This window comes from Stomoxys calcitrans, chromosome 4, assembly GCF_963082655.1.
Source record: "Stomoxys calcitrans chromosome 4, idStoCalc2.1, whole genome shotgun sequence".
Classification (NCBI taxonomy): Eukaryota; Metazoa; Arthropoda; class Insecta; order Diptera; family Muscidae; genus Stomoxys; species Stomoxys calcitrans.
The window spans coordinates 115,232,258-115,248,643 of record NC_081555.1 but is presented as its reverse complement, the minus strand read 5'-3'; the positions used below and the strand labels follow the sequence as shown (position 1 = coordinate 115,248,643).

At 35.6% G+C, this 16,386-nt stretch overlaps 1 protein-coding gene across 1 annotated transcript in view; it reads left to right on the top strand.

Moving 5' to 3' along the window:
- LOC106081970 (basic-leucine zipper transcription factor A) overlaps nucleotides 1–15,292 on the top strand; it is a 59,229-nt gene extending 43,937 nt beyond the window's left edge. Inside the window, exons 2-4 of the mRNA XM_013244253.2 lie at nucleotides 9,249–9,715; nucleotides 10,841–10,966; nucleotides 14,322–15,292. Of these exons, the coding sequence (XP_013099707.1) occupies nucleotides 9,249–9,715; nucleotides 10,841–10,966; nucleotides 14,322–14,699 (971 nt within the window). The 3' untranslated portion in view covers nucleotides 14,700–15,292. The remainder of the gene's footprint in view (nucleotides 1–9,248; nucleotides 9,716–10,840; nucleotides 10,967–14,321) is intronic.
- The last annotated feature ends 1,094 nt before the right edge of the window (nucleotides 15,293–16,386 follow it).

Genomic DNA, 16,386 nt, shown 5'->3' with positions numbered 1-16,386 from the left:
TGACTTGCATTTTGGTCGGTTCATAACTTGCTATAGCTCCAATAGCATAGCAATTCTTATCCATTATCTTTTGTTTGCCTGTAAAGAGATGTCGAGCAAAGAAGTTGACAAATGCGATGCATGGTGGAGGGTATATAAGATTCGACCCGGCCGAACTTAGCACGCTTTTACTTGTTTTAATTAAGATTTTTTCTTATTTTTTTTCTTTAGTTTGACTCTTCATCCTTCTCATGTTAGTTTGCAAAATATCACCTTTTGATTTTATATAAAAATCTTTCTTCTACACCTTCTCTGTTCGGCAGAAAGGGGGGAAGATTCAATGTTTTGCAAGGATGGACATTGCAAAACATTGAATCTTTCCCCCTTTCTGCCACCGCCTACTACACAAGCCAAAGGAAATCGGTCACACATGAAACAATTGAAGCATAAAAATGTGAACAATTAAAATACTAGCAACTCAAACATTATAGCCATTGCCTATTTGAAGTTTACAATCCATAAGTGTTTAAGCAGGTCAACATATCCAGGTATACAAGGTGCAAAAAAGGAGAAAATAAAAAAATCAAGACAACACGTGGGTTACTTTTTATCTGCTAATTAATGAGCAAATGATAAGGTGTTTGGAAATACACACAAGCGCATACAAGAACGCGCGAGAAATACGCCCATGCACAAAAATACTTCTTGTGGAAATAATCAAAAGAAAAACACCATTCATTGAGAAAATCGACATATAATAAAAGTTGCAAGAGAAGATAGTTTAATATAGGGGAGAAGAGAGGCAAGGAGCCACATCAATGATGCCAAGCTACAAGGGGAGCCAGTTGTGTTCGCCAGAAGACATGGAGAAATAGTACACTGAAAAAAAAGTTGTTCTAATTTTAGAGATTCGAGGCAAAGATTAGCAAGGATGATTAAGGATGGACAATTTTCCTACTTTTTAAGCTTTGGCGAAATATATTTTCCTTCATATTAAGGATTTTTTATTTGCAATGGTTGGTTTTTAAGCAACATTCGCTTTGGGGAAATATATTTTTCTTCATATTAAGGATCTTTTATTTGCAATGGTTGGTTAAGTAATCCTTAATTTTGCGTTTTTTTTTTTAAAGATAAAAATCTAAAATGAAGTTCAAAATAGCGTTGAAAGTTAGAAAATTTAACAACAACAACAGTGAACCGTAGTTAAAGACCCTAAATTGGCTTACAAATAGACGCATAATATATGTGTAAGACCATTTTGCGTCTATTTGTAATCCAATTTAGCGTCTTTAACTACGGTTCACTGTTGTTGTTGTTAACATTTCTAACTTTCAACGCTATTTTGAACTTCATTTTAGATTTTTATCTTAACAAAAAGATGCAAAATTAAGGATTACTTAACCAACCAATGCAAATAAAAAATCCTTAATATGAAGGAAAATATATTTCCCCAAAGCGAATGTTGCCTTAAAAAGTGGAAAATTTGATCATCCTAAAACTAAGTTCGCTAATCTTTAAAATTAGTACAAATTTGTTTTCAGTGTACTGTTTCTCCATTTCTTATGGCGAACACAACTGCCTTTCATTGTAGGTTGGCATCATTGATGTGGCTCCTTGCCTCTCTTCTACTCCTTCTTTTTTCTCGTTTTCATAGCTAAAATCCTACGAATAAAGAAAAATCTGAAATTTTGGACCAACTTTTTTTTTCAGTGTAGCAGAACAAGAGTTACGCAATAGTTGAGAGATCCAGAAACCATGCAAAGTTACAGTAGAAGATAGTTGAGTAGAGGAGAAGAGAGGGGTAGAGAGGCAAGGTGCAGTTTCGTACGGCAGAACACAGGGATAGTAAGAGATAGAGGTAACAGAAGAGTTGCGCCAGGAGCCATGGCTTCTGAACTCATTTAAAGTTACTACAGCAAATTGGAATAGAGAGGGCGAGTTATAGTAGGTAGTTGAGTGGGAGTGGTGGGAGTGGTGGGAGTTTTACAAAGTAACAACACCTCCAGCAATGTTTCAAAATAATTTTTTAACCTTGTATTAGGAATTTTTCATTCAATTGCCTCTTTAGGTTTTTTTACATCATCACAAATTGTCTTCTTGTCGTTGATGTGGGTGAAAAGTTTCTATTAGACCTTAATTAGCAACAGCACAAAATCCAATCCCACTACATTTTTTTTTTCCTTTTTGTTACTGGCCATTCTAGGTGTATCCTTTTTATTTGTTTGATTACTGCTAATTAAGGGAAAATATATATTTTTGCCGTTATAAAAACCATTACAGCAAATGATTTGTGTGTGGGAGCATAACTTATACGTACAGCTGGAATTGTTGTTTTTATCAACACACAATGGGGATTTTAATTGATAACAATAATGACAATAAGTGTGCCTAATAAAACTCTAATCTAGAGTTGGCGTATAATAGCAGGCAATGCACGAGGATTGTTACGTTGTTGTCCTTGGGTGTTATTCGCATGGTATTGAGGTGTGAAAGTAAACCTACATGTGTACCGGAGGTACCTAATTTTAGTAAGCTTAACACATATTAGAATCTATGGCAATCATACGCCACGATGTACACTGCAAAGAGGCATAGAGGTAAAGGTTTTGGAAAAACAAAAATTATAACACACTTACTTAGTTTTTGATCAACTCTGCAGCCGAGTTGGTAGGGGACGCGGACTACCAGTGCGAGGCTGTGGATTCGATTCCCACCAGAGGCCTGGTCTGTCGCTACTATGGTATCATAATGGACACAAATTGTCTGAGTGAGTCTGTTTGGAATTTAGATTTCCACTTTAACCTTAGCTACTTAAGTTTTACCAAAGGTTTAGGCAAAATTTAAAATTTGCCTATGAAAATTCCTTTAAAGAAGAGGGGTATACTTATCACATATCTAGTAATAAGGGGCCTGCTTTTTATAGCCGCAGTGCAACACCTCTTTGGGGAGAGGTTCTTAAAGGATAAGGAAGCTGGGGAAAATACATTTTAAATGAGATTTTTTTCGGCATATATATTTGTATATATGTGTATGTGTGTATGTGTGTGTGTGTGCATGTTGTGAGCAATTACAATCCATGCTATTTTGTCCATTTAGCTTTAAGATTTTTCAAACCTTTCTCTTCTGGAGCAGTTAACACAAAGCACAGTGGAGCAAAAATTTAAAATCCAGTATGGATAAAAAAACTTTCGACTATCTCAAAGTTATGGTTCCCACCTTTCTTCATTTTCTTTATCTGCTCGGTTGTACACGGCGTTTTGGGAGTTAAAACCATCCATTTCGTCTCATCTCCATTTACTGCCAGACCCATTTTCACTGACTCTCTTTCGATTATTTCAAAGGCAGCAGTTACTACTTCGGGTGAGCGATCAATGATGTCGATATCGTCTTGTGATTAATGTGCCACATCAATTGACATCTGCATCTCGTATAAACTTCTACAGCAGTATATTAAAGAGATCACACGATAGGCTGTCACCTTGTCTGAAACCTGGTTTGATATTAAATTGGTTCTGAGAGATTCTTTCCTATTCTTATTGAGGAATGCGTATCAGCAAGTGTCATCCTGCAGACTCTTATAAATGTTGCAAGGATTCCAAACTCAGACATGGCTTGAAATACCTTTGAAGGTAAGGGAGTATCGAAGGCGGCTTTGTAGTCAACAAAGAGATAGTTGGTGTTGATTTGCCCTTCTCGGGTCTTTTCCAGGATTTGGCGCAGAGTGAATATCTTGTCCAGGGTGGATTTACCAGGTCTAAAGCCGCATTGATAGGGCCCAATTATATCATTGACTTTAGGTTTTAATCTTTCACACAGTACGCTCGAGAGTATCTTGTATGCGATGGGGAGGAGACTTATTCCTCTGTAGTTGGCACATTCCGTCTTGTCTCCTTTCTTGTGTACGGGACATGGTATGCTGAGATTCGAATCATCGGGTATGAGTTCTTTTAGCCAGATTGCGCAGATAAGCAGACATATCAGTGTGTCGCCTCCGGTCTTAAATAGTTCAGCGGGTAATCCGTCGGCTCCTGCTGCCTTGTTGTTCTTTAGTCGGATCACTGCTATTTGGTTGGCTATATGAGGTTATAAACTAGGTTGAATAAGAATGATATCAGACATAAGATGTCTCAGCATCCCTCGAAGCCAAAAGTGGCCCATAGTGATTCCTCAATAGTCTTTTTCCCTTCAATCTGGGTTAGACTAACTGGCGACGCAAATGATTGCTGCACAATTCATCAATGTACCCAGTATTACCCTTGAGTGACTTCAGTTGGAATTTCCGTCGTTTTCAGAGACAAAAAAAGTAAAATCGTGCCAAGTTCGGCCGGGCCGAATCTTATATACCCTCCACCACGGATCGCATTTGTCGAGTTCTTTTCTCGGTATCTCTTTTTAGGTCAACAAAGGATAAAAGAAAATAATTGCAGTGCTATTGGAGTTATATCAAATTCTGGTCCGATTCGGATCATAATCGAATCGAATGTTGGAGACCATAATAGAAGTCATTGTGCAACATTTCAGCCAATTCGAATAAGAATTGCGCCCTCTAGAGGCTCAAGAAGTCATGATCCCAGATTGGTTTATATGACAGCTACATCAGGATATAGACCTATTTAGACCATACTTGGCGCAGTTCCAAAGACGTAGTGCAAATTCTCAGCTCACTCAGATAAGAATTGCGCCCTCTAATGACTCAAGAAGCCAAGACCCCAGATCGGTTTATATGACAGCTATATCAGGTGGCCACCGCAGCGCAGAGGTTAGCATATCAGCCTATAACGCTGAATGCCTGGGTTCAAATCCTGGCGAGATCATCAGAAGAAATTTTCAGCTTTGGCTTTCCCCTCTAATGCTGGCAACATTTGTGAGTTACTGTGTCATGTAAAACTTCTCTCCAAAGAGATGGCGCACTGCGGCACACCGTTCGGACTCGGCTATAAAAAGAAGGCCCCTTATCAATGAGCTATAACTTGAATCGGACTGCACTCATTGATATGTGAGAAGTTTGCCCCTGTTCCCTAGTGGAATATTCATGGGCTAAATTTGCATTTGTATATCAGGTTATGAACCGATTTGAGCCATACTTGGCACAGTTGTTGGAGGTCATCACAATGTGCTTCTTTTTCTGCTAAAGTACGACTTTTATACAATTTTTACACAAATATATTTTTAATTGAACGTAGGAAAATCCCAAAGCGCTTCTGTCTTGCGTCTTGCCTTGCGACAAGGGACCTAACACAGGTTCACCCTGTTGTGACTGTGTTGTTGCTCCAGAGAGTTACGACTTCGATACAGCGCTTTAGATCCTATGCTCGCACCCACAAGACCGTTAAGGGCCGCCGCACTAACGCAAAATAAACAGTGTTCTCTTTGACGATTACCTGACATTTAGGTCAATCCCTAGGAACATCTCCAAGGATCTGGTCATAGTGGTATACCCTTAGACCCACTTATAAGTCTCCAAGCCACCCTATTCAATCTATGCAAGTTCCGCATATGTTACGCGTACTCAGTCACTGGCCACCAAACCGGGTTGCCATAGGTTAGAACCGATCACAACACGGCTGAGTACAGCCAGTGCATTAATATAGGCCGCAGACTCGGTTTGCTGTCATCGAGCCTCTGGCTCGAATAGAGAACAGCGTAAGCCTTCCTTATTCACAATTTCCTATTTAAATTCCATTTTAACTTATCATCCAGAATAACACCAAGAAATCTAGCCGATTTATATTGTATCAAGTCTGTTCCTCGCAATCTAGGCAGTTTGAACTCTGGCACCTTCCTATACATAGGGAACAATACCAACTTAGCCTTCCTGGCATTAATCAGTAGACCACTCTCAATAGCCCAAGAAACCGCGACTCCTACAGCAGTATGCATTACCTCAGACAGAATATTCAGGATCTTCCAGTAGCTTCCGTTGGCGTACCCCTGGTCATATTCACCTTCTCCAAAGTGACCACAATGCTGGTCGTGATGTTTCTATGCAGAAGCATACCCATTATCCAAGCAGTAAACCTTATCAATAAGTGAACCATTCTTGTACGTAACTAACTTTGTTTAGTGTATACCCTTTGGCAGCTTTGTCTACGGTAAAAGGACCTTTCGTTTTTTGTAACACCAAAAACTCTTTAATGGCAAAGTGTAACGATAGCCGCCAACGATTTTTCATTAACCGGACCAATAATTATTCTCTAGGCTCTTAATAAAGTCTATGGCCTTTACAAACTAATAACGCTTTGCCTCAGTTGCAATTGCAGTTGAGGCCCATGTGGTTCAATATAGTCTATGGCTGTTTAATGCAATGTATTATAGTGGGACTTTCCCTTTCTTCAAATCTCTTAACCACTATGAAGCCAACTTATTACACACAATTACCACACTGTGCAGTGCAGTTGCATCTTCGCTACCAAAGACCACACATAGATCGGAATAACTAACTGATTAACTTGTTCATTATTTCAGCCACATTAATCGGCAACATTTGTCATTATCATCGCCACTTAACCATTGTCAATGCAGTTGGCGTCATTTACAGTTTCACAGTTTTCACAGTCCACTAACCATGAAGTGGATTATTGCACTATTGCCTATAATTAAATAAAAACTCTAATGTCTGTCCCAGGCTGAGTAATGGGTATTTCATTAATGTGTACAACACAAGTTTTCAACCATTTTTTTTTCTTATTTCAAAAAAAGTTTCCTATTTTTTGCACTTGATCTAAAAAAAAGAAAAAACTAATACACTGCGGTAGGTTTGGTATTTCTGTAACATGTCATTTAAAGTTGCTTGCGAGACAGTACTATACATTGTAGGTCTTCGCATATATACAAAGAGAGAGAGAAATTTTTTTGTTCATACAACTTCTTCTAGCTGCTGTCATTTCAATTGGTAACATCTTTGTTATGCTGTAGTCGCGCATGTATGGGTGTTTCAATGGCCTTTCTTTGTTTTTCTCAATGACTAATGTGACGTAGGTCTGCATTCAATGTGGGTATTCTTTAATTTGAGGGATATGTTTGAAAGGATTTTATTCGACCTTATGCGTGGGTATTTAATAAACTTACAAACAGATAATTGGAGTTACTTGACTTATTAAAAATAATAAACTCCTCGCAGTTAAAGCGCCTACATGGGTGTTATTATCAAAAAGGCGTAAAAGTATTTGAAACTCACCTAAACAGTCAAAGTGGGGGTGTGTGCAATGATGAAATCCATAAATTGGCTAGAAAGTTGACAACGGCCAAAAGACAGCAACTAAAATATATAAGAGGAACATGTCAACAAAAAAACAGTAATTATTTATTTCTTACAAAACAAAAAAAACAAATAAAATATAACAAGTAAAAAGGTGATAAGTTCGGCCAGGATTCGAACCCAGACGTTCAGAGACATAGGTGGCCATGCTAACCTCTGCGCTACGGTGGCCTCCAATCAGGTTTTAAGAAAACTCAAAAATTCCTTCTATATTGACCTATTACTTAAATCGGACACCTCTCATTGATTCGAGAGAAATCTCCACGTTGATACATAATGGAAAGTTTGACGTTAACTTCACCCGCTCTCTAGTTGCAAAGCACACGAATAATGGTTAAAAATTCAAACCAACAATGGGTTTAAAACCTTAATGCGTCATTCATTTACTAACTCTCTCCTAGTCTCACTCTCTCTCTCTCTCTCTCTCTCTCATACTCCCACTTGTATGCATTGACCCATATGGTTCTTAATGTTCAATACTTTTGTGTTATACACTTTGCTATGCACCTTGAACTTGTTTCTCTACAGATGGAAGGCGCTACGACCTATCAGCCAGCCAGCCGACCATTACCAGTGCCCACTAAAATCGTTGAGGAAGTCTTACAATCATTTACAGCGGCAAACAACATTCATCAGCAGCTGACTGTAATTCCAATCGCGACTGATTATTAATTAAAAGCCGGCCGGTTAAAATCGAAACGTAAAGCTTATTTTATTGCAATTGTAAAGAGAGAAAATTTAAAACGATCAACGAGAGAGTACACCCGTCGGTTTGTTGTTGTTGTTGTTTTCGTTTGGTTCAAATTAAAAAATTCTTAAAATGAAACATGTGCATTGTACGTTTAGAGACTAATTACCGCATTGCAGAGATTTTAAAGAGGGTCTGAGAGTATATATTTGTGTACTTGTGTTTGTGTGTGTGTGCATTACGAACGAAGAATCAATGAATGAATAACTGAACGCGATTATACTCGTATACGAAATGATTGATGTGACTGACGACAATACCATGTTAACTGTTGGCTGACTGACTGCTCGGAACAAACGATCATCTCGTGAGATGAGTTGTTGTTTTTGTGTTTCTTAATCAACACAAGAGGGCCACACACAATAGCCTAGCAGTGGGGTAGGTCCATTGAAACCCCCCACATTGGAGGTACATTTTAACGATGAATGTTGGTAGGGAGGGGGAAATAAAATAAAATAAAATAAAATAAAATAAAATAATATAAAATAAAACAAAATAAAATAAAATAAAACAAAACAAAATAAAATAATATAATATAAAATAAAATAAAATAAAATAAAATAAAATAAAATAAAATAAAATAAAATAAAATAAAATAAAATAAAATAAAATAAAATAAAATAAAATAAAATAAAATAAAATAAAATAAAATAAAATAAAATAAAATAAAATAAAATAAAATAAAATAAAATAAAATAAAATAAAATAAAATAAAATAAAATGAAATAAAATTAAATAAAATAAAATGAAATAAAATAAAATAAAATAAAATAAAATAAAATAAAAAAAATAAAATAAAATAAAATAAAATGGAATGAAATGAAATGAAATGAAATGAAATGAAATGAAATGGAATGAAATGAAACGAAATAAAATAAAATAAAATGAAATGAAATGAAACGAAATGAAACGAAATGAAACGAAATAAAATAAAATAAAATAATGTGCAAAGGGGTTGTTTGTGTAGTTTAGATTTTGTTCATTGTTTTTATTTATCTTGTTTTGTTGTTTTTATTTATGTTATTTTAAAATTTTATTTTTTTATTATCCTGCAATGGAATCTCAATAAATTTTTTTATTTTATTTTAATAACATTATGTTGCAAAGATAGTTTGCGATAATTTAAACAAAACTTGAAAGTCTGATGTACATTTGGCAACTGATTGATTATTTGGTGCTATTATTCCTGGTATGAATTTCTTAAGCTACCTAAGGAATTTAAATTCTCGTTCCTAATTCACTTCTTTCTTTTTCTCTTTTCAGAGTTATTTGTTGTCGTATTATTTATTTATTGTGCCATATTAACCACAAACCTTCCACAAACTCAAGCCAGTCCAGTACGTCGCACAACAGCGTCCGGCCAGCGATTAATACTACATTCGAACGTCTATCGCGAACGTTACCATCAAAATCTGCTACAAAATCACCGACATCGCCAGCAACAATTGTATCAGCAACAACGGCAAGTTTTGCAAAACTTTCATCAATATCAACAGCAACAACGTGATCAACTATCCCAAAGACCTTCCACATCCTATATAGCTCCCATATTGAGAAAACTACATCGTCACCAGCAGCTGCATCACCATCATCATCTGCATCAGCGTGCTGCTCCCACCAGAGATAACCTAAAACATCGAAACATGTGCGCACAAAATAGCATATTTCAGCCTCTGTACGATCAGACACAAAGATCGTTGAGTACCATTAAGAATATGAGTGAGAAATATGTAAGTACGAAGAAGAGGAAAAAACTACACCTAAGACCAATAGTGTGACAAGCTAAACAAATGAAAGAAAATTCTGGCCCTTGCATTGCGAGATATAAAATTCAATGATTATTTCAACGAAAAATTTGAAAGAAGAAGAAAATATAGACTATATTTTTTTTCGTTTTCCGAATTCTATTATTTAATTAATTTATTAAAATTTTTCATCTTCTTACAATTGTTTTTCGGTTTGTGAATTCGAAAACCCGAACAGACCTGATAATAAAAGAAACTGAAAAGTAGATAGCACTGTATATCTGAAACAGCATACGTACTAGAGAGAACTGTGAAACACATGCACTATCTACTGCTACTTTATCTATTACTACTTCTACTACTAGTTCTACTACTACTTCTACTACAACTTCGACTTCTACTTCCATTACTACTTCCACTACTACTTCTACAACTACTACTACCACTAATACTACTACTACTTATTGTAACACTTCTACTACTACTTCTATTACTAGTTCAACTACTACTTCTACTACTACTTCTACTGCTACTTCTTCTACAACTTCTATTACTAGTTCTACTTCTGCTACTACTAATACTACTACTTCTACTACTTCTTCTACTACTACTTCTGCTATTACTTCTACTACTACTACTTCTATATTCTTGATCTTCTCGTCGTTCTGAATCGATCTAGCCATGTCCGTCCGTCTGTCGAAATCACGATAGAGGTCAAACGCAACTATCGATGTAGGTCATTAAGGATTGCAAATGGGTCATATCGGTTCAGATTTAGATATATATCGCATATAAACCGATCTTCCGATTTGACTTCTTGAGCCCCTGGAAGCCTCACCTTTCGTCCGAATTGGCTGAAATTTTGCATGTAGTGTTCTGTTATGATTCTCAATAACTGCACCAAGTACGATCCAATTCGGTATATAACTAGATGTAGCTCCCATATTTTAGCAGAATCCATGGTGGTGGGTTCCAAAGATTTTACTTGTTTTTTTGAGCTTGGTCGCCTTTTACACTTTTTCAAAACGATTGATTTTTCTATTAAAATTCAAATATGCGAAAGCATTTAAATCATTGGTTTAGGTATTAATTCTGATATTTCTTTTACAGATAAAGGGAAAAAAGGACGAAAACGGTGAAAAGAGCGGAAAGGAAAGTTTCGAAGAAATGCTGGTAAAATGGAGTTTACACAGATTGTCTATTGATAAACCTCAAGAAGAGCAATATGACAAAGAAGTAAGTAATCTAGGATAAACTTATAAAACACAAAACAAAATAAATATTGACCGTCTCTCATGAATCACATTCGGCTAGTTCGCAGAAGGATACCATACTAGAAAATGACTACAAATAAAATGTTATTAAAAATGGAAAGTGCTGCAAGTGCTTCCCAAGTTGGATAAAAGTTCGCTGTAGGACCATCTACGATATTTTATTTTTTTTTAACAAAAAATTTTATTAAATTTGATATTTAGAGCAAATTTTATTCAATCTATTCAAGAAATTTATCATTGAAAAAATTTTGTGTTTCAAGAAAATGTTTTTCCTAAAGGAAATTTCAAAAAAAATCTTCTTTTTATGGAAAATGTTAAGGAACTTTTAATTGAAATTGTAAGGTTTTGATATTTGTATGCCACCGTGGCACAAAGGCTAGAATGTCCGCTTGTGGCGGGCATATGTACGTGGGCTTTGTATGAACCACGAACCGTTGTATGGTTACTAGGACTCTTAAATACTAATGCAGGAGCAGGTAGTTCTAATGGTGTTAGAGACAATTTCAATAACACCTAGGGAAATAACTTTAATGGAAGTTTTGTGAAGGTTACGTACCTGGATGCAAGATTTCGAACTATCTTGTCTCAGTCCAGGGATGATTTATGAGAAGAGAGATTAGACAATTTGATATAGCTTTGAGATTGGATTCGGGTTCGTCAAGAAACCCGCATGAAATAATGCCGGTTCATCCCAAACATTTGAGATCGATAAGGTACTAAACATTATGAGGAATTGGAGGATTAATCCAATAATTTAGGTGGACGCTTTGAAGTGTTAACTCAACATGCTCCTCTCCTTCGGCCACCGACGTATTGACGAAATTAGTTGGGACTTTTTGAACAGAGCTTTAAAACCATCTTAGCCAAATTCTGACGAACATATATATGGAAGCTAAATTTAAATCTAAAATGATTTTGACCAAACTTTTTAGATACTGTGGTAGGCATCGAGGAAAGAGTTGTGCACAATTTTGGCAATAATGGTCAATGATGGGCTTGCAGTGACCCTAGAAGTGAAAATCGGGCAAAATACATATATGACAGCTACATATAAAACTGAACCGAATTCTATGACATTCATCAGTAGTATTAAAAGACATAAGAAAATCCCTTCCTGCCAAATTTTGAGAGAATTTGAGTTTAAACAAGTCAAGGCGTGCTAAGTTCGGCAGGGCCGAATCTTATATACCCACCACCATAGATAGCATTTGTCGAGTTCTTTTCCCGATATCTGCTTTTAGGCAAACAAAGGACAAAAGAAAAGAACTGTTATAATATTGGGGCTATATCAAGTTATGGTCCGAATCGGACCATAATTGTATTGAATATTGAAGACCATAGTAGAAGTCATTGTGAAAATGTTCCGCCAATTCGAGTAACAATTGCGCCCTTTAGGGGCTCAATAAATAAAATAGAGAGAGATCGGTTTATATGGGAGCTGTATCAGGCTATAGACCGATTCGGACCATATTTGACAAGTATGTTGAAGGTCATGGGAGAAGCCGTTTGACAAAATGTCAGCCAAATCGGATAATAATTGCGACCTCTGGAGGCTCAAGAAGTCAAGATCGGTTTATATGGCAGCTATATCAGGTTGTGAATCGAATTGAACCATTTTTGACACAATTATTAGAAATGATAGCAAAACACGTCATGCGAAATTTCAACCAAATCGGATAAGAATTGCGCTCTTTAGTGGCTCAAAAAGTCAAGATCCCAGATCGGTTTATATGACAGATATAACAGGTTATGGATCGATTTGAACCACGTTTAGTACAGTTATTGGAAATCATAACAAAACACCTCATGCAAAATTTAAGACAAATCGAATGAGAATTGCGCCCTCTTGTGACTCAAAAAGTCAAGACCCCAGATCGGTTAATATGGTAGCTTTATTAGGTTAGGGACCGATTTAAACCATACTTAACACAGATATTGAAAATCATAACAAAACACCTCATGCAAAATTTAAGACAAATCGGGTGAGAATTGCGCCCTCTAGAGGCTCAAGAAGTCAAGACCCCAGATCGGTTTATATGGCAGCTATATCAAAACATGAATCAATATGGCCCATTTACAATCCCAACCGACCTACATTAATAAGAAGTTTTCGTTCAAAATTTCAAGCGGCTAGATTTACTCCTTCGAAAGTAAGCTTGCTTTCGACAGACAGACGAACGGACGGACATGGCTAGATCGACTTGTTATGTCATGACGATCAAGAATTTATACACGTTATGAGGTCTCAGTGGAATATTTCGAGGAGTTACAAACAGAATGGCGAAATTAGTATACCCCCATCCTAGGGTGGAGGGTGCAGAAATGAGCATTTTATTGAAGCTTGCAGTGGCTCTGGGAGTAAAATTCGGGCTATATATATATATGAGAGCTATATCTAAATCTGAACCGATTTCTTTGACATTCACCAATAGTGCTGAGAGTCATAAGAAAAACCCTTCCTGATAAATTTCTAGAGAATCGGTTAACAAATGACCTTTTCATTGCATTATTACTGCAAATCGGACGAACATATATATGGGAGCTATTGGTTGCCCAAAAAGTAATTGCGGATTTTTTAAAAGAAAGTAAATGCATTTTTAATAAAACTTAGAATGAACTTTAATCAAAAATATTTTTTTTACACTTTTTTTTAAAGCAAGCAAAAAGTAACAGCTGATAACTGACAGAAGAAAGAATGCAATTACAGAGTCACAAGCTGTGAAAAAATTTGTCAACACCGACTATATGAGAAATCCGCAATTACTTTTTGGGCAACCCAATATATCCAAATCTGAACCGATTTTTTCCAATTTCAATAGGCTTCGTCTATAAGCCGAACAACATGCATGTACCAAATTTGAAGACGATCAGATGAAATTTGCGACCTGTAGTTTGTACACAAATTAACATGGACAGACTGACAGACGGATAGACAGACAGACGGATATAGCTAATTCGAATCAGAAAGTGATTCTGAGTCGATCGGCCTACTTATCAATGGGTCTATCTCTCTTTCTTTTGAGTGTTACAAACAAATGCACTAAGCTAAAATACCCTGTACCACAGCAGTGGTGTAGGGTATAATGATTCTGAGTCGTTCGCTATACCTATCACTGGGTCTATCTCTCTTCCTTCTGTACCACAGTGGTGGTGTGGGGTTTAAAAATCTTTCTAAGAACTTGTCAAATGTGACGCATGATGGAGGGTATATAAGATTCGGCTAGGCCGAATTTAACACACTTCTACTTCTTACTCATTTTGTTTTGTTTCTTTTTATATTAATTAATGTTGTTTCTTACTTTCCCCTTTTCTTTCAGTTTCTTCAAATCGTACACTATATATACTTGAGGATGCATCAATTTAAGCAAATGGCCAATATAGTGCTAGAAGAGGTTCAAACCAAGAGCTCTCAACAGAGCATTAATGATCAGGACGATCTGAAAAATATAAAACAATTCTTTGAGGAATTTCAGCAGCAGATCAGTTTCATTATGAACGAAACGAATCTGATTTTTGCAAGCGAGTCCGTGAGCTCACCAAGTTTGGAGGAGAGGACCCCGAATTATCGCTTGTCGGGTGACCTTACGGGTAGAGTGCGAGATTTTCTGATAATTCGACAATTCATCAATGAAACGGAAGAACTACTCGAAAAAATGGATGGCATGTGCAAAACCAGTGAACAAAATGGCAATTAGATGCAGAAGAGAGCGCAAGCAGAGCAACTCAACGAGCTTAAGAGGATGACTAACCAAAATTTTGAAGCAGCAAATACATAAAATCTAGCAAAAATAATTATATATGGAAAAAGGAAAACATGCTACTGAACAAAGTCTCAATGTAGTAAAATAGAAATCATTGGAAATTCTTTCTCTTTGTGTATGTTTACATAAAACAACAAAAAACTTAAAAATTAAAACTTGAAGAAGCCCGCAAAAAATGTACTTAAACATAGTAGATTGTTGATATTGAAATCTTTAGCAAGTGTATAACTGTTACTAATTTTTGCTTAATTTTATGCTATTGAATATGTTGTCCATGTAAATCTCTCAACCAAAAACCAAAACACTAAACATATCTCTCTTAACCAAAACTACTTTCTGACATGGAAAGCAGCAAGAATTTATTGTAATTATTAGACAATGGAAAAGAAACTCCCCTTTTCTTTGGCATTACAGGTAACCTTTCAGACTTGTATGTCTTGCAGTATCCTTACAAATCCCAAAAATTATTTGCCATGACCACTAACAGCATTTTCTCATATATTTTAACACATCAACTGTATTTTTAATTTATTATTTTTTTTTTAAGATTTTTTTTTACAGCACCCTTACCCCCCTTAGTAGTTTTTATGTTTTGCATTTTTAAAAATTAAATTATTTTATTTATTGGTATTAAAAAGAAAATCTCAACAAATATACAAAACAACGAGAACAATTAGTAGACTGTAAATTAATGTTAATTCGTATATGTTAATGTTATTATTTATGTACATCTAATGTTTTTAATTATTTATTTATTTTGATTTGTAGTTAATTATTTTTAAAAAAACAAAATCCATACAAAATAGCGCCTACAAACAAACTATATTTCATAGATTCACTCACTCGCTCACTCACATATATTTAATCATTTGACGGTTTCATTGAGAAACAAAATTATCTCCATTGTATTGTATTATTATATTTTTGTTTTTATTATCGTTTAATAAAATCTGCAAAGAATAATAATAAAATTAAGTGAAAGCATACAAAATCTAAATACGATGGTCTTTTGCTTTTATTCACATTCATTGTCTAGGACTAAGTGCACAAAATATTTTCGATGTAATAGAAAAAAAATTTTAAATGTCTGTCTATCGATAACAATGTGTATGTAAGAGAGGAAGCAAATTAAAGAAGATAACTACATATATATATATAAAAGTTAAAAAAAATATCAATTGGTTTTGATTTGTTGTTTATTTGTTCGTCTTTCGATGAATAATCGCACCTGTATTTGCTTAACTGGAGTTGGTTATGCCTTATAAGGTAAAATGAAATTGTGGAATTTATCGCAGTAATGCTGACGATGATGAGTAATGACCCACTAGCAGTTATTCTGAAACCAGGAAATGTCGTTATAAAAAAAAATAATTTCTAGTAATCTTCTTATATACAAGAAGTAAAAAGGTGCCAAGTTCGGCCGGGCCGAATCTTGGCAACCCACCACCGATACATGTAAATGCAAATTGCAAATTTTGGCCATGAACATTCCACTAAGGAACAGGGGCGAACTTCTTACATATCAATGAGTGCAGTCCGATTCAAGTTTAAGCTCAATGATAAGGGGCCTTCTTTCTATAGCCGAGTCCGAGCCGCAGAGCGAAACCTCTTTGGAGAGAAG